Genomic DNA, 21908 nt, shown 5'->3' with positions numbered 1-21908 from the left:
AAGTGCATTCCTTAACTTAAAAATATTGCTAAAAAAAGCAAACCATCATCTGAGCTTTCAGGAAGCTGTAATCACCGATCGCCATAACAAATATGATAATAATGAAAAAGTCTGAAATATTGCCAGAATCTCCAAACTGTGACACAGAGACATGAAGAGAGCAAAAGAGAGCAAATGCTGTTGGAAAAGCGGGCTGCCACGAGCCCTCGCTCTGTGCGAAGCACTCAGTAAAACGGGGGATCCTACTGTACGACCCAGATGCGGAAGCAAACAGGATCTATGAAGTGATACACACAACGCGCACGCTCGGACACTCACGTGTGTTCTCAGGAAGGATCTACAAAACCTGCTGAATGTGACTGCCCTCAGGGAGGGGAACTGAGCACAGGGTACATGGCAATTTTATGTGTTCGTGAAACCCTCAAATACTCTTTGAATTCTTACAAATGATTTACACATACTCTCTTCAGATTTTAAAAACAATGATGATAAAGGAAAAGCCACTGAGGTTTGACACAAATGAAATGAAATTCTGAACGCAGCTTCTGTTCAAACTATGCGGGGCTTGGCGGCACGGGAACAGCAGAAGTGAAACAGCAGAAAGACACGGACAGAAACGGAAACAAACCCGAGAGAGGGGAGCTGATCCAGGGAGGAAGACACGACTTTGGTTTTGAACTAAGTCTAAGAAGCGGGAGCCTCAGGTAAAAGGCCGGAACAATTTATACACTGTGTACACGCTCAAAAGGTCTGACGATGATCAGGAAAGACACAAAGAGAAAGCAAAAGACACGACTAGTGAAGACAAGAAAGAAATTAAGAAAGAGTTGAAAACAATTTAAGAAAGAGTGAAAAAACAACAAAAACGAAAACCAGAGGGCAGAGCTGTGGTGAGGACATCAAGTCCGCAGAGACAGACGCTGACGCTCTCAGGCCCGGGACCAGCAAGGGAAGAACAAGGGAACAGAGGCTGGAAGGGACCTCGGAGATTAAAAGATTTTACGGTTTTGTTTTAAGGTCAAGTGGTAAGGGACAAAGGATGTCGGGTCAAATGGTAAGGGACAAAGGAGAAAAAGATAATGTGGAAGCGAGCTTCCGAAGGAGAGCGGAATGGTGAGCTTTTGAGCGCCAGGTGGAATGAATGGTTACAAGCGGCCTATTAACTCACAACAGCCAATCTGAGCCGCTGCTAAAATTCCTGAGATTTTAAGGTAATCAGCTGGGATACTGCACAAGCTAGCCTTCGAAAACACTACTTTCTTGCGTTACGGTTATTTTGTTAGTGATCAGTCAAAACCCTGAGGGAGAGCTGGAGCCGAGTGTGCGTGCTCGGCGCTGCGAGTATTTTAAGAAGTGAAATTTAAAGACAGGGCTCAATGTCAGTTTTGCTATTAAGTTCAATCTTTCTACCTCCATCCTTTTCTGCTTTGAGAAGAGACCATACATATACATATATACACGTACATAGGCCATCTGCCAAAATTATCTGCTCTGGGACACTGTCACCACGAACCATGCTCAGAACGGCAGCAAGGCCTTCTGGGAGCCCTGGCTGCATTTCCTGCCCTGGGGCAGCACCACTTCCCCAGGCCCTTCCTCAGGAAATGAACCTTCCTCAGGAAGATGCGCGCGCACGTTAACCTGCAAAACTGCTTTCGGGGTAACGTTCACAGAAGTCATCTTACTGAAGCGCAGAACTGAGGAGTGTGACCTGACCATCCCTCCCCCTCCAGGCCGGAGCCAACACGGTACTTCAGTCACCCTTGACAGGCAGCATTTTTTTTTTTTTAATCTTTGCAGAAAGTCAGTCTACAACCTTGAGATGTTCTGAACTCTGGGATCCAGAAAAGCATTTTAAATGTCTCACTGACTTCAAATTCAGTCAGTCTTCCTTTCGAAGCCAGTACTATTTAAGGCTATTTCTTCTAAAACTGAGTTTTGCTTGATGTGGCGATGGTACCTCATTCTGCACAATGACGTCAAAGCTTAGGTTAAGAAAAAGAGTTACAACTACAAAGTGAATAACAAGAAAATGAGACCAGGTCAGGGTCATGCTTCGGGGACCCTCCCCGTCCCTCTCTTGCCCACGAGTCTCTGGGGACAGGGGGTTATTTAAAAAAAAAAAAAAAAAAAAAAAGTAACTCTATCTTAGACCTAAATTCAGGATCCAGCTTCATATATGTGGAAACTAGACATTTCTAAAGACTCTTAATCACCACGTAAAACTAAAACCCATTCATTATTTCCAAGGACGTACACTGAAAGTTCCAGCAACTGCAGTAGCTGGGGCCCTTGAACCACAAGACTCTCATTCTTCTCTTTCTCCGTCTTGCCACTAGCTTTTGGCCTTTTCCCTGCTCAAGTACGAAGCAGTATTTGAAAGGCAAGGGAAAAGCTGAGACATTTACTTCTCATGACCAGGGTCTAATTAAGAAAGAAAATTAAAAACTTTTAGAGCAATGAATCCATTTTCCTTTAAAATATTGTCTTGTGATGATCCTCCCAGCACCAAAGTCAGCTTCCCTCCACCAGACCCCATGCTCTCCCTTCAGAACACGTTCTCACCACCCTGTACGGTCACTGTGACTTTGTCCTCCACCAGACCGAGCTCCGAGGGCCGTATCTGTTTTTCGGTCAGCAACCGGCACAGTCCCTCTCACACAGTGGGTACTTTCCATACACGTTCACTGAATTTCATGGTCTCCCCCCGCCCCCCCCCCCAGGAATAGATAATTACTATCCAATTGGATTTGCTCTACATCCTGCCACAGATAAAAAGTGATTTCATAGGAATCAGTTACCGGGTTATAGGTGACATTCTGCAGGTTGTTTAGGGACAACATCATTCTTTTCCACCTTATCGTTGATTGAGGTCTCTATTCTACGTATGATCGAAGGTTTTAAGACTTCTCAGATTGAATCGGAGGCACCTGTCCTGTGTAAAATCAAAACAGAGGGAAAGAAAAATTAGCATGCATCATTTTTCTTCATATCGTAACTGACTCCAAGTTTAAGTTATATTAGTTACCAAATAACAGGTTGCTATTACCATCAACGATCTGACCCCCAGATCAGATCAGGGAAGTACCTTCCCTCGTGTACTTACACGCCAAACAATTTGGGATTATCAGCAGGAAACAGGAAACAGTGACTTAAAATATACATTAGTAGAGGAGAGGGCTCAAAATGGCCACACGGGAAGATCCTGAGCTCACCCCCTCCCACGGACACAGCGACTCTACTGCTACACATGGACTACCTCCTTTTGAAGGGGGCCTGGGATCTGGATGAACAGAGCCTCCGCAAGAAGAGGCAGAGATACAGCCTCACGAATGGAAAAACCACACCCCAGGCAACGGCATTCCACAGTCCAGACAGATCTCAAAGGCACGGAAATTCTCCCAGAGGAGTCAGAGATTCAAGCTCGCATCAGGCACCCCAACCCTTCCATCCTGCACAGATGGCCCGGCCCCCAAAACAGCTGGCTTTCAGAACCAACAGGGAATCACCCATGAAAACTATAGAACTACAGGGGAAGGAAAACCCATTCTTGAAGGGCCTGTGTGAAGACTCCCTCGGCCCAGAAACCAGTACAAAAATACCAGACCAAAAAACACACAGACCAGAGGTGAAGGAGACCCACTTATTAACCTTGGAGCATCTGCGAGAGAAGCTAGGACAGCTGGGCCTCTCCCGGGGAACCGAGACACCGTCGGCAGTCATTTTGCTCTCTCATTCTGCCATGCTGATCCTGGTGGACGCCATTTTGGAATCCGCTTTCTAGACTGCTCATGTCAGGGGGTGCACACTGCTGAGAGCCCCACGTAACCTTATGTCTCAGCGTGGCCTTGCTGCCAACAGGACAGTGACCCTGCCCAGCAGAGCAACCTGAAGCGGTTCAGGCAGGCCCAACAGCCAGCGGGGCAGGAGGCCAGCCCTGCCCACCAGAGCACGTACACAGTCGCAGCCCTGCCGCAGGGGAGAACCCTGGAGCAGCTGCCTCTGGTGGCCAAGGGGGAGCGCGTGTCTGTGCCCCATAGGACATCCACATAAAGCCGCTCCTTCAAGAACAAGAAGACCAGGAGACAGAGCTGAACTACCTCATACATACAAACACAGAGTGAGGCAAAACGAGACGGAACAGTATGTTCCAAACACAAGAACAAGACAAAACTTCAGAAAAAGAATGAAACAAAACAAAACAATGTACCCAATAAAGAGTTCAAAGTCATGGTCGAAAAGATGCTTACTGAACCGGGGAGAAGAGCGAATGAACAGTGAGAACATCAGCCAAGGGAAAATGCAAGAAATTACCAAAAAAACCAGAAAGGAATCTAAACATAACATGAAAGAAAGTCATAAAGTCACAGGAGAAGAGAGCAAGAGAACTGTAAAATCAACCAGAAAACCATCAACAAAATGGCAATAAATACATACCTGTCAATAATTACTTTAAAAAAGTAAATGGACTAAATGCTCATCAAAAGGCTTAGGATGGCTGAATGGATTTCAAAACAAAACACAAAAACAAAAACACACAAGGTAGAGGACTGTGGGAAGACGGTGGAGTAGGAGGACCCTAAGTTCACGGTGTTCCCAGATAACATTCATATCAGCATAAAACAGAAAATGGCCCAAAGGCAGAACAAACTCCGCAACTAAATGAAGAAAAAAGACCACACAGAAGAGGGAAGGAAGGGTGGAGACACAGTGGAAAGCTAAACACACAGTCCAGGAGGGAGGAACCCACAGGTGCAGAGAAGGGAAACGGACTATCACACCAAGAAGACCCCACAGGGAAGACAAATCCCCGTAACATCTGGCTTTGAAAACCGGAGGGGCTAGATTTTGTGAGTTCATGCAACCAGTGGGATTTAAACCTGGAATTTTAAAAATCAGTGGGCTCAGCTATGGGAAAGCCGGGAGGGAGAGAAGCTGAATCCTTGACCTTAAAGAAATGGCTCAACAAACAGCCCAGAGATACTGCCTAGATAAGCAGCAATTTGAAAAATGCCTGAGGCACACGGGAGATGTATTCACTCATCTCTGAGCACATCCAGCAGGAACAGAGATCAACAGGGTACTGCTCCAGGAGCAAAGACCCTGGTGAGCACTATTTCCCTCTCCCCACCCTGCATAAACACACAGCCACCTGTGGGAGCCAAAGCTGTGCTGACATTCACCACCTGAGTTGCTTCCACTGCTTCAGGAATCTGCCCCTCCTAGCCAGGCCTGCCTCATTCTGCTTCAGGACCTCTCCTGCGAGAAAACCAGCAGCAGGCAAACCTTGCTAACACCACTGCCCCACCGCACCCCTCTAGCCCCCATGTTGGGGGTCCACCCCCTCCGATACGCTCTGGGCTGGAGCCCATTCAAACCAGGGCCACAGGCCTGGCCATGTGCAAGCAGCCCCAACCGGGGCCAGCACCACTCCAAAGTGACTCCCACCCTGGGGAGAGGGGACGATAACCACACACACCAGTCTGACTGTGGACCCAGCAGTGGGCTGGGGGCAGACACCTGCTCTGACTGCACACCCCACCCACCAACTAAAGCTTCTCAGGGAACAACGCAGACGGCTCACCCTGAAGTTCGGAGCTACTGCATCTCTGGCAAATGCCTGCTCTGACTCAACTCAAGCCCAAGGCAGCCCGAGACTGGTCCACTAACACCACAGGGACCAAACGCTGTCCGCAGCCGGCAAAGACAGCCACTGCAAATGAATGGGCTGAAGTCAAAAGTGGCTCAGCCACAACAGCAGGGTGCATGCAACACACACACACGATACCCCTCAGTGAACAGGAGCTCCTCTTCATAAAGCCATGATTTTCAAGAGCAGGAAATGTAGGAGACTTTCCTAACACAAAGAAACAGACCCAGAGAGTTAGACAAAATGAGGAGACAGATGAATACGTTCCAAACAGAAGAGTAGGACAAAACCACAGAGGAGACCTAAGCAAAAGGGAGACAAGTAATATGCCAGATAGACAATGCAAAGTAATGGCCATAAAGTACACACCTGACTTGAGGAGGAAAGTGGAGGATGTCAGTGAGACACTGAACAGAGATTTAAAAAAAACAAAAACAAAAAAACAAAAAAAACAATCGAAGATGAGGAACACAATAGATGAAATTAAAATACACTAATGGAATAAACAGTAGAGTACCAAAGCAGAAGAATGAATCAATGACCTAGAGGAGAGAGTAATGGAAAGTAATCAAGCTGAGCAGTTGAAAGAAACAAATTATGCAAAATGAGAACAGGGAACTCAGTGACTCCATCAAGCTCAACATTCATACTATAGGAATCCTAGAAGGAAAGCGAGAAAACAGGGGACAGAAGTGTTATTTGAAGACATAATAGCTGAAATCTTCCCAAATCCAGGAAGAAAACAGACATCCAGATCCAGGAGACACAGAGAGTCCCCAAGAAAATCAACCCAAAGTGGTCCACACCAAGACACATAGTAATTAAAATGGCACAAAAGTAGTGACAACAAGAGAATTTTAAAAGCAGCAAGAGAAAAGAAAACAGTTACATACAAGGGGAACCCCATGAGGCTATCAGCTGATCCTTCAACAGAAACCATGCAGGCCAGAAGGGAATAGAATGATATATTCAAAGTGCTGAGAGGAAATAAATCTGCAGCCAATAATACTCTATCAAGCAAGGCTATCATTCGGAATAGAAGGGGACACATGCAAGCTAAAAGTAAAGGGATGGAGAAACATCAGGCAAACAGATTTAAAAAGAAAGCCAGAGTAGCAATACTTATATTGGTCAAAACAGACTTTAAAACAAAGACTACAAGAGGCAAATAAGGATACTATATAATCATAAAGGGGACAACCCAACAAGAAGATATAACAATTATAAATACTTATGCACCTGATATGGAAGCACCCAGATACATAAAACCATTCATAACAAACATAAAGGAACTAATCAATAGTAATACAATAGTAGTAGGGGACTTGAACACCCCACTCATATCAATGGACAGATAATCCGAACAGAACATCAACAAGAGAACAGTGGCTTTGAATGACACGTTGGACCAGATGGATTTAACAGACATCAGAGCATTCCATCCTAAACCAGCAGAAAACACATTCTTTTCAAGTATACATTCTCAACAACAGATCATATGTCAGGCCACAAAACAAGCATCAATGAATTAAAAAAGATCAAAATCATACCATGCAGCTTTTCTTCTAGTTTCGGTGAAACTAGAAGTTGACCACAAGAAAAAATGTGGAAAGAGCCAAATACATGGAAGTTAAAACATGCTACTAAACACTGGATGGGTCAATAAAAAAAATCAAAGAGGAAATAAAAAAATATATACATGGACACAAACGAAAATGAAAACACAACAGTCCAAAATCTTTGGGATGCAGCAAAAGCAGTTATAAAAGGGAAGTTTAGAGCAATACAGGCCTACCTCAGGAAGGAAAATCAAAAATTAAACAATCTAGGGGCACCTGGTGCCTCAGTCAGTTAAATGTCTGACTTTGGCTCAGGTCACGATATTGTGGTCCATGAGTTTGAGCCCTATGTCAGGCTCTGTGCTGACAGCTCAGAGCCTGGAGCCTGCTTTGAATTCTGTGTCTGCCTCTCTCTCTCTGCCCCTCTCCCACTTGCACTTGCTCTCTCTCTCTCTGTCTCTATCAAAATAATAAATAAACATTAAAAAGAAAAAAACAAACTAAGCAATCTAACCTTAAACCTCAAGAAACTATGAAGAAAAAAAAAAAAACCAGCAGAAGGAAGGAAACAATAAAGATGACGGCAGATACAAAGGATACAGAAACTTAAAAAAACCAATAGAACAGATTAGTGAAAACAGGAGCTGATCTTTTCTTTGAAAAAATCAACAAAATTGATATGTCTTTACCCAGACTCATTAAGTAAGACCAAAAAAATCAGAAATGAAAGAGGAGAAAAAACAACAACACAGAAATACAAAGGATTGTAAGACAATATTATGAAAAACTATATGCCAACAAATTAGGCAAGCTAGAAGAAATGGATAAATTCCTAGAAACACATAACCTACCTAAATTGAAGAAGAAATAGAAAATTTGAATAGACCGATTACTAGCAATGAAACTGAATCTGAAAATTAAAAATGCCCAATAAACAGAAGTCCAGGACCAAATGGCTTCGCAGGTGAATTCTACCAAACATTTAAAGAAGAGTTACTACCTATTCTCAAACTATTCCAAAAAAGATAAAAGGAAGAAAAACTTCCAAATTCATTCTATGAGGTCAGCATTATCCTGATACCAAAACCAAATAAAGATATCACAAGAAAAGAGAACTACAAGTCAATATCTCTGATGAACACAGATGCAAAAATCTTCAACAAAATATTAGCATATCAAATCCAACAATACATTGAAAAAATCATTCACTACGATCAAATGGAACTTACTTTTGGATACAAGGGTGGTTCAATATTCCCAAGTCAATAAACATGATACACCACATCAATAAGAGGATTAAAACCATACAGTAGTTTCAATGGATGCAGAAAAAATATGTGACAAAGTACAACATCCATCCATGAGAAAAACCCTCAACAAAGTAGGTTTAAATGGAACATATCTCAATATAATAAGAGCCATATATGAAACCCCACAGTTAATACCATCCTAAATGGGGAAAAACTGAAGAGGTTTTCCCCTAACGTCAGGAATAAGACAAGAATGTTCACTCTCTCACCACTTCTATTCAGCACAGTACTGGAAGTACTAGCCACAGAAGTCAGACAAGAAAAAAGAATAGCAGGGACCCAAATTAGTTAATAAGGCCTGTCACTATTTGCAGATGACATAATACTATGCATAGAAAACCCTAGAGACCACACCAAAAAACTACTAGAACTGCTGAAGCAATTCAGTAAGGCCACAGGATACCAAATCAATGTACAAAAATCTGCATTTTTATACACTGATAATGAAACATAGAAAGAGAAATTAAGAAAACTCCCATTTCCAATTGCACCAAAAATAGTAAAATCTCTAAGGAATAAAGTTAACCAAGGAGGTAAAAGACTTGTACTTTGAAAACTGGTGAAAGAAACTGAAGATGGCACAAATGGAAAGACATTCCAGGCTCGTGGGTTGGAAGAACAAATGTTGTTAAAATGCTGATGCTACCGAAAAACCACGTGTATGCTACCCGAAGCAATCTACATATTCAACACAATCCCTACCAAAATAGCAACAGCATTTTTCACAGAACTATAACAAATAATCCTAAAATTTGTATGAAACCATAAAATATCCTGAATTGCTGAAGCAATCTTGAAAAGGAGAAACAAAGCCAGAGGTATCACAATTCCAGATTTCAAGTTATATTACAAAACTGCAGTATTCAAAACAATATGGTACAAAAATAGACACACAGATCAAGTGGACAGAATAGAAACAGAAAATAAACCTGTGATGTTATGGTTAATTAATCTTCAGCAAATGAGGGAATAAGGAATTGGAAAAAACAAAACAAAACATGCAATAAGAAAAAAAACATTCTCTTCAACATCTATATGCTGCCTACAGGAGACTCACTTAAGATCTAAAGACACACACCAACTCAAAGTGAAAGGATGGAAAACACATTCTACACAAATAGGAAAGAAAAGCAAGCTGGTACAGCAATACTTGTACCAGACAAAAGTTTTTAAAACAAAGACTGAAACAAGAAACAAAGGAGCATTACATAATGATAAATCAACCCAACAAGAAGATGTAGCAGTTATAAATATTTATTCACCCAACACAGAAGCACCTAAATATATAAAGCAAATACTAACAAACACAAGAGGATAAATTAACAGCAATACAGTAACAGTAGGGAACTTTAACACCCCACTTACATCATTGTATAGATCATCCAGGCAGAAAATTAGTAAGTAAACACTGGCCTCGAAAGGCACATTAGACCAGGTGGACAGAACAGATACATTCAGAACGTCCCCTCCAAAAAGAGCAGATTACAAATTCTTCTCAAGTACGCATGCAAATTCTCTAGGAAAGATCACATGTTAGGCCACAAAATAAGTCTCAATAAATTTAAGAAGACTGAAATCATATCAAGCAACTTTTCCAACCACAGTGGAATTAGAAATCTAGAAATCAATTACAAAAAGAAAGCAAAAAAAAAACCCACAAACATCTGGAGACCAAAGAACACGCTACTAAACAACCAAAGGGCCAATGAAAAAAAGTCAAAGGAGAAATAAAAAATACCTTTAAACAAATGAAAACACACCATTCTAAAATCTATGGGATGCAGCAAAACTAGTTCCAAGAGGGAAGTTCATAGCCTATCTCAAGAAAAAAGAAAAAAAAAGAAAGAAAAAGAAAAAAAGAAAAAAATCTAATCTTAAACTTCAAGGAAATAGAAAAAAAGAACACAGTACAAAATTAGTAAAAGGAAGGAAATAATAAAAATCAGAACAGAAATAAATGAATAGAGACCAAAAAAAGTAAAGATCAATGAAAGGATTCTTTGAGAAGATAAACAATACAGATAAACCTTTAACCAGACTCATCAAGAAAAAGACAGGGGCGCCTGGGTGGCTCAGTCAGTTGAGTGTCTGACTCCTGATTTAGGCTCAGATCATGATCCCAGGGTTGTGGGATTGAGCCCCACACTGGGCTCCACACTAAGCATAGAGCCTGCTTGGAATTCTCTCTCTCTCCCTCTGCCCCTCTCCCCTGCTAGGAAAGAAGGCAGGAAGGCAGGAAAGGAAGGGAAGGAAGGAGGGAGGGGTGGGGAGGGAGAAAGGAAGGAAGAAGACAGGGACGAAAAAATAAAATCATAAATGAAAGAGAAGTTACAACTGATATCCAGAAATACAAAGGATCATAAGACACTACTAGGAATGATTATATGCCAAAAAATTGGACAACCTACAAGAAATGGATACAATCTTTCAAGACTGAATCAGGAAGAAACTGAAAACCTGAAGAAACTAATTACTAGTAAGGAAATTGAATCAGTAACCAAAAAACTCCTAATAAACAAAAATTCAATACTAGAAAGCTTCACAGGTGAATTCTACCAAACATTTCAAGAATTGGGGTTATTTTATTTATTTATTTTGAGAGAGAGAGAGAGAGAGAGAGGGAGAGAGCATGTGCAGGGGAGGGGCAGAGAGAGAGGGAGAGAGAGAATTCCAAGCAGGCTCCACACTGTCAGCACAGAGCCTAACGTGGGGCTCGATCCCACGAACCATGAGATCATAACCCGAGCCGAAATCAAGAGTCAGACACTTAACCAACCAAGCTACCCAGGCACCCCAACATTTCAAGAATTGCTAAGACCTGTTCTTCTCAAACTCTTCCAAAAAACTGAAGAGGAAGGAACACTTCCAAACTTATTCTACAAGGCTGACATTACCCTGATACCAAAACCATAGAAAGACACTACACAAAAAGAGAAAATTATAGGCCAATATCCCTGACGAACATAGATGCAAAAATCCACCACAAAACATTTACAAACTGAATTCAGCAGTATATTAAAAGGATCATACACATGATCAAGTGGGATTTATTCTGGGGATTCAAGGTTGTTTCAATATCCACAAATCAACGTCATACACCATATTAATGAAACGAAGAATGAAAATCATATGAACATCTCGATACAGAAAAAGCTTACATTCAATATCCACTTAGGATAAAAAATCTCTATAAAGTGAGCACAGAGGGAACATACCTAAATGTAATAGAGGCCATATACAGGCCTACAGCTAATATCATACTTAACAGCAAAAAGCTCAAAGCTCTTCCTGCCGTATCAGGAACAAGTGTGCCCACCAATACCACTTTTATTCACCACAGTTTTGGAAGCCCTAGTCACAGCAATTAGGCAAGAAAAAATAAATAAAAGGCATCCAAATCGGACAGGAAGAAGTAAAACCGTCACTATTTCCAGATGACCTACTACATATAAAAGACCCTAAAGCCTCTGCCAAAAAACTATCAGAATAAAAGAATTCAGTAATGTTGCAGGATTGAAAATCAATATGCAGAAATCTGCTGCATTTCTGTACACTAATAATGAACTCTCTGAAACAGAAATTAACAATCCCATTTACAATCGCATCAAGAAGAATAAAGTACCTAGGAATAAATTTAATCATTTGAGGTGAAAAACCTGTACTCTCAAAACTACAAGGCACTGATGAAAGAAACTGAAGACAACACAAATAAGTTAAAAGATATGTCGGGGCGCCTGGGCGACTCAGTCGGTTAAGCGTCAGACTTCGGCTCAGGTCATGATCTCACGGTCCGTGAGTTCGAGCCCCGCGTCGGGCTCTGTGCTGACAGCTCAGAGCCTGGAGCCTGCTTCAGATTCTGTGTCTCCCTCTCTCTGACCCTCCCCCGTTCATGCTCTGTCTCTCTCTGTCTCAAAAATAAATAAACATTAAAAAAAAATTAAAAAAAAAAAGATATGTCATGTTCACAGACTGGAAGAATTAATGTTATCAAAATGCCCATACTACCCAAAGCAATCTACAGATTCAACGCAATCCCTTTCAAAATACTAATGGCATTCTTCACGTAACTAGAACAAACAATCCTAAAATCTGTATGGAACCACAAACAAAACCAAAAACAAATAGCCAAAGCAATCTTGACAAAGAACAACAAAGCTGGAGGTACCATGCTCCCAGATTTCAAAGTGCACTACAAAGTACGTAATCAAAAACAGACACATTGGGGGGGGGGGGGGGGAACCAGACACATAGCTCAATAGAACAGAACAGAGAGCAGAGAAATAAACCCACGCTTACATGGTCAATTAATTTATGACAAAGGAGGCAAGAATGGAGAAAAGATAGTCTCTTCAATAAATGATGGTGAGAAAACTGGACAAGCTACATGCCAAAGAATGAAACTGGGCCACTTTCTTATGCCATACACAAAACAAACTTAAAACGGATTAAAAACTTAAATATAAAACCTGAAACCATAAAACTCTTAAAAGAAAAAACATAGGCAGTAAGCTCTTTGACGCCAATCTTAGCAGTATTTTTTTGGATCTGTCTCCTCAGGCAAGGACAACAAAAACACATTTTGTTAATAACAAATTAACGAGTGGGTCTACATCAAAATAAAAAGCTTTTGCATAGTGAAGGAAACCATTAACAAAAAGGAAACTTACTGGATGGGAGAATACATTTGCAAATAATACATCTGATAAGGGGTTAACATCCAAAATACATAAAAAACTCCTACAACTCAACATCAAACAATCAGATTAAAAAATGAGCAGAAGACCCGAATAGACACTTTTCCAAACATAAACCTCATACAACTATTGAATCACTATGTTACAACTGAAACTAACACAATGTTCTATGTCAACTACTATTCAATAAAAAAAGAAACAAGTTTATCAGATCATGCAGGCACCTTAACGCAGGAGAAGAGGTTAATTGTGATAAGTAAAATCAGCACTAACTGTCCTTTATTTTTACCACCAAAATCCTGAGGTTGCTCAAACAGAAATAAACCAAATAATAAACTTAAAACAATACATTCCTAGAAATTCTCTAACTTGGAATTTATTACTAAAAATAAAATAATAGCAAATCGTCCTGTACAACTACCAAAGATACTCATTTATCTCATCGGTAAAATGAAAATAATAGCATTCACCTGACACGTTTGTCCTGAGGGTTAAATGAATTAATAAAGCAATGGAAAGAAAGTGCTTTTTAAATTTGAGCTCTTATTTTAATAGAAGGCATTCCTCTTCCTCCTCCAAAGGAAACTAGTCAAAAAGAAAAAAGTCTAATCCCTTGAATAACAAGGATACAGTTTTCCTTGTGGCTTAAAACTATGGGGGGCGGGGGGCAGGGGGCGGTTGCTACGCATTAGCCACAGTTTGAAAGATGAAAGCACCCCACTGACAGAGGTACCCATTTAATAGCTCCGGCGAAGATTAAAGACATCAAGCACAACTAAGAGAAACGAAAGTAAAACTTCCTACATTTTACTTCCGCCAATTCTCTCATCGCACCAAAGAACAATACGCAGTAACCACAACTATGAGTTTCTATTAAGAAAAACAAGAAACTGCATCCTTCTTGGTTTACCACCTGAATGCCCTAAACTGTCATTAATTTAGACGTTAGTCAAAACCTCGAAACTCTTCCTTCTGCTCCGTAAAATTCAGGAAGCGCGAATACGAGCAGAGGGAAAGGATACAGAGATGCCATAGCCACATTCATAATTTACATCGCGACCAGAGTGACCCGATTTAAGCCACAGGCTTGCAGGAAACCGGTTGTTCCCAAAGGAGCCACACGGACGGGTCCTGCAGTTTATTCGCTTCACAAAGAGCCATCATTATGTTTTGCGGACAAAGCAATTCAAGTGACCTCCGTTTCCGAACTTTAACACTGCAGTCAAATGACTCGGCATCTTGCACCAACGTGTTCAGGGTCCGGGAGAGCAAAGCAGGTCTGTCACTAAACGCACAGAACTTGTCCTTTAAAAGGTGGCGCAGGAGAACCCCGGGCAATCTGGCGGGGGGCCAGCAGGTGCGAAGGCAGACCTGGTGGGGAGGGTCTGCAGCGGGGCAGCGGGAAGGGCCGCGGCTCCCGATACCCGCTCCCTCCCGGGAGCTTTCCCGCCACCCCGCCCCACGCTGCCGCGGAGAGGACCGGTGGGACGGGGTGCACCCAAGAGGTCCCACCCACCAAACTCCGAAGTGGAGACAGCGATGTCCGCATCCCCTCCTCGGCCGGCGCGCCCACCGCAGCACCCAGCGGCTCCCGGCCCCGGAGGATGGCCGCCGTCCGACTCACCGCGGGATCGGCGTGGCCGGCGCTCCACGCACCCGGCTGTTTCTCCGCCGCCGCGCGTCGTCCGGGATCCCGGGATGCGTGGGCGGCTACGGGAAGCGAGAGGAGTCAGTCCGCTTCCATTTCCCGGTTCGCGCGCCGCGGGGGCGTCGCCGTCGGCCCCGCCTCCGTCTGCAGGGCGTGCTCGGGGCTCTGCTGGCGTGCGGCCACCCCCCAGCCGGGCCTCCTGCACAGCCTCCGGGGATCGGAACGCGACCGGCTTGCTGCGGGACGAACGGAGGGGAAGGACGGCAGAGAGTGTTTTACAAATTCCCGAGCGCACCCACCTGCCCCTGCCCCGTAGTCGGGGTGGGAGTGGACGGAAGTGGGTTGGAAAGGAGAAAGCTGATGCTCCCTCGGCCCGGGGCTTTCCGCCGGCTCCGGTGTCCCGGCCTCTGCAGTGGGTCAGAGTCCAGATGGTGCTATGAAAGATAACCCGACGTGGACGCGCCCCTTTTTGCCAGTGCACACCCTGGGGTGTCAGTGAAATGGTGGGGGGATGGGGTCAGTTCGGCTGGACCGCGCCCGGCCCGGGGCGCCCCGTCTGGTTAGTCTAATGGACTTGCCTCCGCTGTGGATCACCCGCCAATTACTTCGTGTGTTGGTGTTTCCTAAATTACACACCTCCCTAGGGAAAAATGTCAGCAGTATGGGGCACAGTAACCAGCAGAGGAGATGTTCAGTAAAGGACCGATTTCTCACCCAAGGACCCCCACTGACCACTAGTTTGCTGTAAAAACAGAAATACAAATAAAGCCATGTACCTTGGACAGCTGGCTGCTTTCAGTTTCTTTTCTGTTAGGGACCGCAAAGTTCTCACGTTCCTACTTGTCTCTGCTGGATTTGTATCCACGTTTGTTTTGAAAGACCGTTTTGGTGTCCCGGCTCTGGGCTTTCTTCTCGGTGGCTTTGGTTTTTATTATTTTGTATTTAAATTGAGAAATTCATCACAAATCCCATACCTGTGAACTCACGTTCCGATTTACTATTCCTTTTTGCTCTCTCTCCTACTCATTTTCCAAGTTTGATTCACTTTCCAGGATCCAATTTCAATAGCTGCATTTAACCCTTGACGTACTCTACCTTGGATTTGTACTTCTGCTTCTGCGGGTTGTGTTTTATCTATCTAATTCGATTTTAAATTGAAAAGAGAAACGTGTATGTTCCCCCAATGCCCAGTGTAATGCTTTACGTGAAGTAGACACTGAATATTGAGTTGAAATAATAGGTTATTGACAAGGTGGGGAGCAATTAGATATCTACACAATTTTGCCTGGGTTTAGTACCTCTCCTTTGCAAAAGAAGTTGAACTCAGTACACATCAGTGCTCTTTTTCTTTGTTAAGGGCAAATGTGACTAAGTAAATGAGCCAGAAATCCAGTGTTGAAGTAATTCTATATTAACATATGCACAAAACCAGAGAACCTATTCTTAGAAATAACCCACTCATTAGTCCTGTTTTGTTTAATGAGCTCAGTATGTTTTTACATCATTTAAAATCTTACCAATATATGCTAAATGCCCACCATGACAAGGCACAGTGATAAGGGATACAGGTATACTAAAAGGTTTTTGTAGTGTTTGCCTCGTGGGACACTTCTAGATGCAAAGAAGAGACATAGGGGCGCCTGGGTGGCTCAGTGGGTTAAGTGTCTGACTCAGGTCAGATCTCGCAATTCGTGAGTTGGAGCCCTGAATCGGGGTCTGTGCTGACAGCCTGGAGCCTGCTTCGGATTCTTTGTCTCCCTCTCTCTCTGCCCCTCCCCCGCTTGTGCTCTGTCTCTCTGTCTCTCAAAAATGAATAAATGTAAAAAAAAAAATGTTTTTTTAAAAGAAGAGACATAAATAAATGGAAGTCCCATATCTCTTCCTTGGATTATTGCAGAAGCCTCATAATTGGTCTCCCTGCGTTTGCCCTTGTTCCCCTGCAATCTGATGTCAACTCAGCAACCAGAGGGATCATGACAAAACATAATTCAAACAATGTTACTCCTCTGCTAAAACTTGCCACTGACTGATGTTCCTTCTTTGAGTGGATATCCCCGTCCTTACATGATCTGCCCACCATCTCCACACACACTCATTTCGTTTCCTACTTCATGTTCATGCCTCCTCTCTCATTCTGCAGCAAGCACTGGCCTTCTTGGTATTTTTATGGCACGCTTGTCACACCTCCCAAAACCTTTGCATCTAACATTTCCTTTTCCCCCTAAACTCCCCCTAAACTCAAATATCAATTTTCAGCGAAGCCTCTCCTGACCACCATATTTAAAATTGCAAACCCCCTCCCAACACACACACACACACACACACACACACACACACACAATTCCTATCACTTTTCCTTCCTTTATTTTTCTCTAGAACTTAACCATATGCCAATGTGCTGTATAATTTACCTTTTTATTTTATATGGCTTCACCCACCAAATGATGAGCTCCATGAAGACAGAGGGTTTTCACTATTCTTGTTTCAATGGGGTTGACATTCCCATGGGGGACACAGATAGTGATGAGTTTCAGAGAAGACTTAAAAAGGATGGGGTCATTGGGAGCACTTGGGTGGCTACTTCAGTTGGGTGCCAGGGAAAGAGGTGATATTTGAACTGCTGGTGAGTGAAAGAGGAAGCCATGGCAGATCTTGGGAAAGAGCATTCTAGGCAGAGGGAACAGCTCACGCAAGGTCCCTAAGGCTGAGAAATGCATTCAGTGTGTTCAGGAACAGAGAGGCCACAAGCATAGCAGAAGCAAAGCAAAGGAGACAATGATGTGAGATGAAGTCATGGGATTTGATGAGGTCACCTAAGAGCGTAGATAGATGGAGAATTTGATCGAGGACAGAGCCCTGGGGAGATAAGTCAGGAAAAGAAAAGTCCATGAAAGAGACTGAGAAGAGGCAGCCATGCAGCCTTGCCAGGAGTGGTATTCTAGAAGCCAAAGAAAGGAAGTGCTTTAAGGAAGAGCAGCCAGTTGTGTCACATGCTGCTGAGAGGTCAAGGAACAAAGACATTTGCAATGGATTTTGCAACATGGAGGTCATCAGTGACTGACTTGGAAGTGGGTTGAGAAATACGAGGTGAAGAAGTGGCAGAAATCACGACTAATCAATATTTCAAGTTTCGCTGTGAAACACAGAGAAACTGCCGTAGCTCAGAAAGCAGTGGGGTAAAAAGAAGTCTTTGATTTCGTTTTGTTTCTATCTCTGTGTTTAAAAAGAGAAGCTACTACTGCGGTGCTTGGCAGACTTGGGACAAGCCAGCCACAATCAGAACCACGTTTCCATCGCGACTTGTTACGTACGGACTTAAAACCATGAAAACAAAAATTTGCAAAACAATACCCGTGTTATACAACGCGTCCCAATTCTCCATTTAAAAATGCTGCTTATTACCCACTAAAATGTTTGCAAGCCCCACTAATGGATTGGAAACTGAGGTTGAAGAACACTTTCGGGGAGTGTCGGAGCTGGCTCACACTGGCTTGTAGGAGCCAATTTTGCACACCTCTTCCATGTTGATAGCTTGAAAATGGCCAGGAACGGAAGTACTTACACCAGGGACATAGACAACCATGACAACTTAGGGCCACCCCCCACTGCCCCCAGCCCAAAGCCAGGTGTTAAACATTTACCACCACACTACTGACAGTACTCATATGAACGATCCAGTAGAGCGGAAAACACTAACCATGTAGAAGAAAGGGATGGTCACGAGAGTGCTTCTGGAGATGATGTTGCCCAAAACACACAGCAATAAAATTTTGGAATATCAGTTCAAAACAACAACATAGAGATTACCAATTATTTGCAGACAATTGTCTTAGAGTTCCAAAGCTGAAGGGATCCTTTCTAGTGGGATCAATTTCATCTTTTAATGGTCTCTTTCCTTACTCAAGAAGACACATTCATATAGTGTCGTGTGGCTGCAGATTTGGAAATAGTATGATATAGAGATATTGTCTTACAAGCAAAATGTGAAATAATGTATATTTAATGATGTGCATCACGTTGTTTAAAGGTGGGAAGCACTTCTGGTGGTGATTTTGCTTATTGTTGTGTTGCTGGGTTTTTGTTATTATAAGTAAATTTTTTCTTTGCCTCCAAGCATTGATTAAATGGTGGTGCCAGTGCTGGGAAAATACGCCTCAAATTAATAACTGTGGCATACAGGGGCGCCTGAGTGGCTCAGTTAGTTAAGCCTCCGACTCTTGATTTCAACTCAGGTCATGATCTCATCGTTGTGAGACGGGGCTCTGAGCTGCGCATAGAGCCTGCTTAAGATTCTCTCTCTCCCTCTCCCTCTGCCCCACCCTGCTCTCTCTCTCTCTCTCTCTCTCTCTCTCGTGCTCAAAAAAAAAACCAAGTAATAATTTTGGAATACAAGTTAGATGTGCTAAAACACTGTAAAGTACTTTAAATGAGTGCTTCGATAATTATTCATGCTGTGAATTTAGAAGTCAAAACTCTAGAACCTTTAGCAAAAATAATCTATAAAAAAATTCAAAACCCTGCACAATAATTATAGATTTATGAGCTCTGAGACTGTATACCCTGCTTTCCCTTTACTTCTATGAGAAAATTTGTCTTGAATTATGCAGATTTTAAATTATTCAGTCTTTAAGACTGCATTCTTTTATTTATTTATTTTTTAAGTAATCTCTACATCCAATGAGGGGCTGGAACTCAACCCCGAGATCAAGACTTGCATGCTCTATGGACTGAACCAGCCAGGCGCCCCAGAAGTGCATTCTTTACAATACCACAGCACTTACATTCCTTAAACCTATGTCTACTTCCCAGGGAAATTTCATGGTTGGTGCCATTGACCTCTTCTGATTGATTATCCTCCCCCACTGTAAATGGACTCATTTCTTCTTTGAATCCTCTTGCTTTGAACAAAGTCTCTCACACCTCAATACTAACTAGCACTACCCAAGAGCACTCAACCTTTTTTTCCAAACTTCAGACCCCCCTGTGTTTTGATCCATCCAGCTTACCTCTTATGTTCTACACGATCATGTCCCTGATCCAGTCTTTTCAAGTGTGAGAACCAAGCTTCTAGAACTATGGTTTTGTCATAAAATAAAAGAATCTTGAAGATGTAGAAGATCTTCAGAGGAGTATAAATTAAATTAATTCATCCCAATGGCTCAAAGAATGAGATACTGTCCTATTTTTAAAATGCTTTCCCTGGGGCGCCTGGGTGGCTCAGTCAGTTAAACATTCAACTCTTGATTTGGCTCAGGTCATGATCCCAGGGTCAAGGGATCAAGCCCCGAGTTGGGCTCCACAGTGGGCGTGGAACCTGCTTGGAATTCCCTCTCTCCCTCTGCCCCTCCCCTTCTCTCTCTCTCTCTCAAAATAAATAAATATTTTTTAAAAATTAAAAATAAAATACTTTTCTTGAAAGTCTTAGCAAACTAAGGTATGTTAACTAGAGAATAATGTATTGTTATTTTATATGAGAATATATCTGAAATTATGTAATTTTAAAAGTAGAAACACAATAAAATACTTAAAGTCACATATATATTATACTAGGTAATATTTTAGGCACTAGAGATACAATGGGTAAAAAATATAGCTCCCATTGGAGCTTACATCTAGTGGGAGTTAGATAATAAGTAATTATACACATGTATTTTAAAATTCAAAAGGATGATGTAAGTAACTGTTAATGCTCATTGTGATCTTTGTTCTTGCAAAGTAGCTGAGATTCTTAATACTATTAAAAGGCTTCCCTCAGAATGCAATATGAATATTTAACCAATCCTTCTTGTGTATAACTAATTGTCTTCTAGCTTGTATTTACACAGCTCATTAGAATTTCTGTGACAGGTTATTTTCTGCCAAACCTGGAGTTAGCAATTTTTTTAAGCAATTTTTCCAAGAAAATTTTTAGTGGGAAATGGTATATAGAGACCACAATTTTGACTAGGGATGCTTATGGCCACTGGGTTTGTTTCTAGACTTCCTCAGTAGATGAAGCCAAAAGGAATGTTAAAAAAAAAAAAAAATATATATATATATATATATATATGTATATGTGTATATATATATATATATGTATATGTATATATATATATATGTATACACACATATATAATATAAATAAATTTAAAATAATATATATTAAGTATATAAAATCTATTTCAAAATATGTATCTTATACATTTAAATATATATTTAATTTAAAATATATAAAATATAAATATATATCTAAGTTTACACTGATTTCATTCAATTTAGGATTACAATGTTTTCATTTAGCTTTTTTATTTTATATGTATTCCTCATTTTTGAAAATAAAAATCTTGGTTTCTAATAACACTAACATAATTACTTATTTGCTTTATTCTACATATATAATAGTTTGGGGATAAAAAGTTAAATATTGTTTTAACAATATGGTTACATAACAAAATGAAGGTTTATTTGCATTTATTTTCTGTCTTTAAGCCATATCGCACAGGAGATATACAATAACGTTTCTGTGTTTTAAAGTAATTTGATAATACTATCCAAAGCAATCTATAGATTCACTGCAATCCTTATCAAAATTCCAACAGCATTTTTTGCAGAAATAGAAAAAAAATCTTAAAACTAATATGGAATCCCAAGGGACCCTCAATAACTAAAACAATCTTGAAAAAAAAAGAAAAAGTTGGAGGTCTTACATTTCCTGATTTCAAAACATATTACAAAACTAGTAAGCAAATAGTCTGGTGCTGGCAAAAAGGACAGACCTATAGACCAATAGAACAGGAATAGAGAATAGAGAGCCCTGAAATAAATCCTTATGTACATGGTCATATGATCTTCAATAGGGTGCTAAGACCACTCTGTGGGGGAAAAGATAGTCTCTTCAACAAACCATGTTGGAAAAATTAGATATTCACATGCAAAATTGAACCTTTAGCTTACACCTTATACAAAAATTAACTCAAAATGGATTAAAAACTTAAACAAAAAACATAAAACTACACAATTCCTAGAAGAAAACAAAGGGCAAAAACTGCATGACATTGGAATTTGGCA

The 21908-nt window shown here is 41.5% G+C and overlaps 1 protein-coding gene across 12 annotated transcripts in view; it reads right to left on the bottom strand.

Moving 5' to 3' along the window:
• The window catches only part of LGALS8 (galectin 8), a 34903-nt gene extending 14985 nt beyond the window's left edge, over positions 1 to 19918 (bottom strand). For 3 of the 12 annotated variants that reach the window (XM_060642898.3, XM_060642905.3, XM_060642916.3), the window contains exons 1-3: positions 15638 to 15780; positions 14838 to 15097; positions 2802 to 2935 (exon numbers count right to left, since the gene is read on the bottom strand). In XM_060642898.3, coding sequence (XP_060498881.1) covers positions 2802 to 2846 — 45 coding nt within the window. In that variant the 5' untranslated portion in view covers positions 2847 to 2935; positions 14838 to 15097; positions 15638 to 15780. Of the gene's footprint in view, positions 1 to 2801; positions 2936 to 4437; positions 4453 to 5584; positions 5858 to 14408; positions 14679 to 14729; positions 15098 to 15637; positions 15781 to 19867 lie in introns of those variants that run through there. The other 9 variants (XM_060642902.3, XM_078434178.2, XM_060642899.3 and 6 more) reach the window with 9 other exon arrangements.
• Between the last annotated feature and the right edge of the window lie 1990 nt (positions 19919 to 21908).

This window comes from Panthera onca, chromosome D2 (genome assembly GCF_046562875.1).
Source record: "Panthera onca isolate mPanOnc1 chromosome D2, mPanOnc1 haplotype 2, whole genome shotgun sequence".
In the NCBI taxonomy this organism is placed as follows: Eukaryota; Metazoa; Chordata; class Mammalia; order Carnivora; family Felidae; genus Panthera; species Panthera onca.
This window is presented reverse-complemented; position numbering and strand designations above follow the sequence as displayed.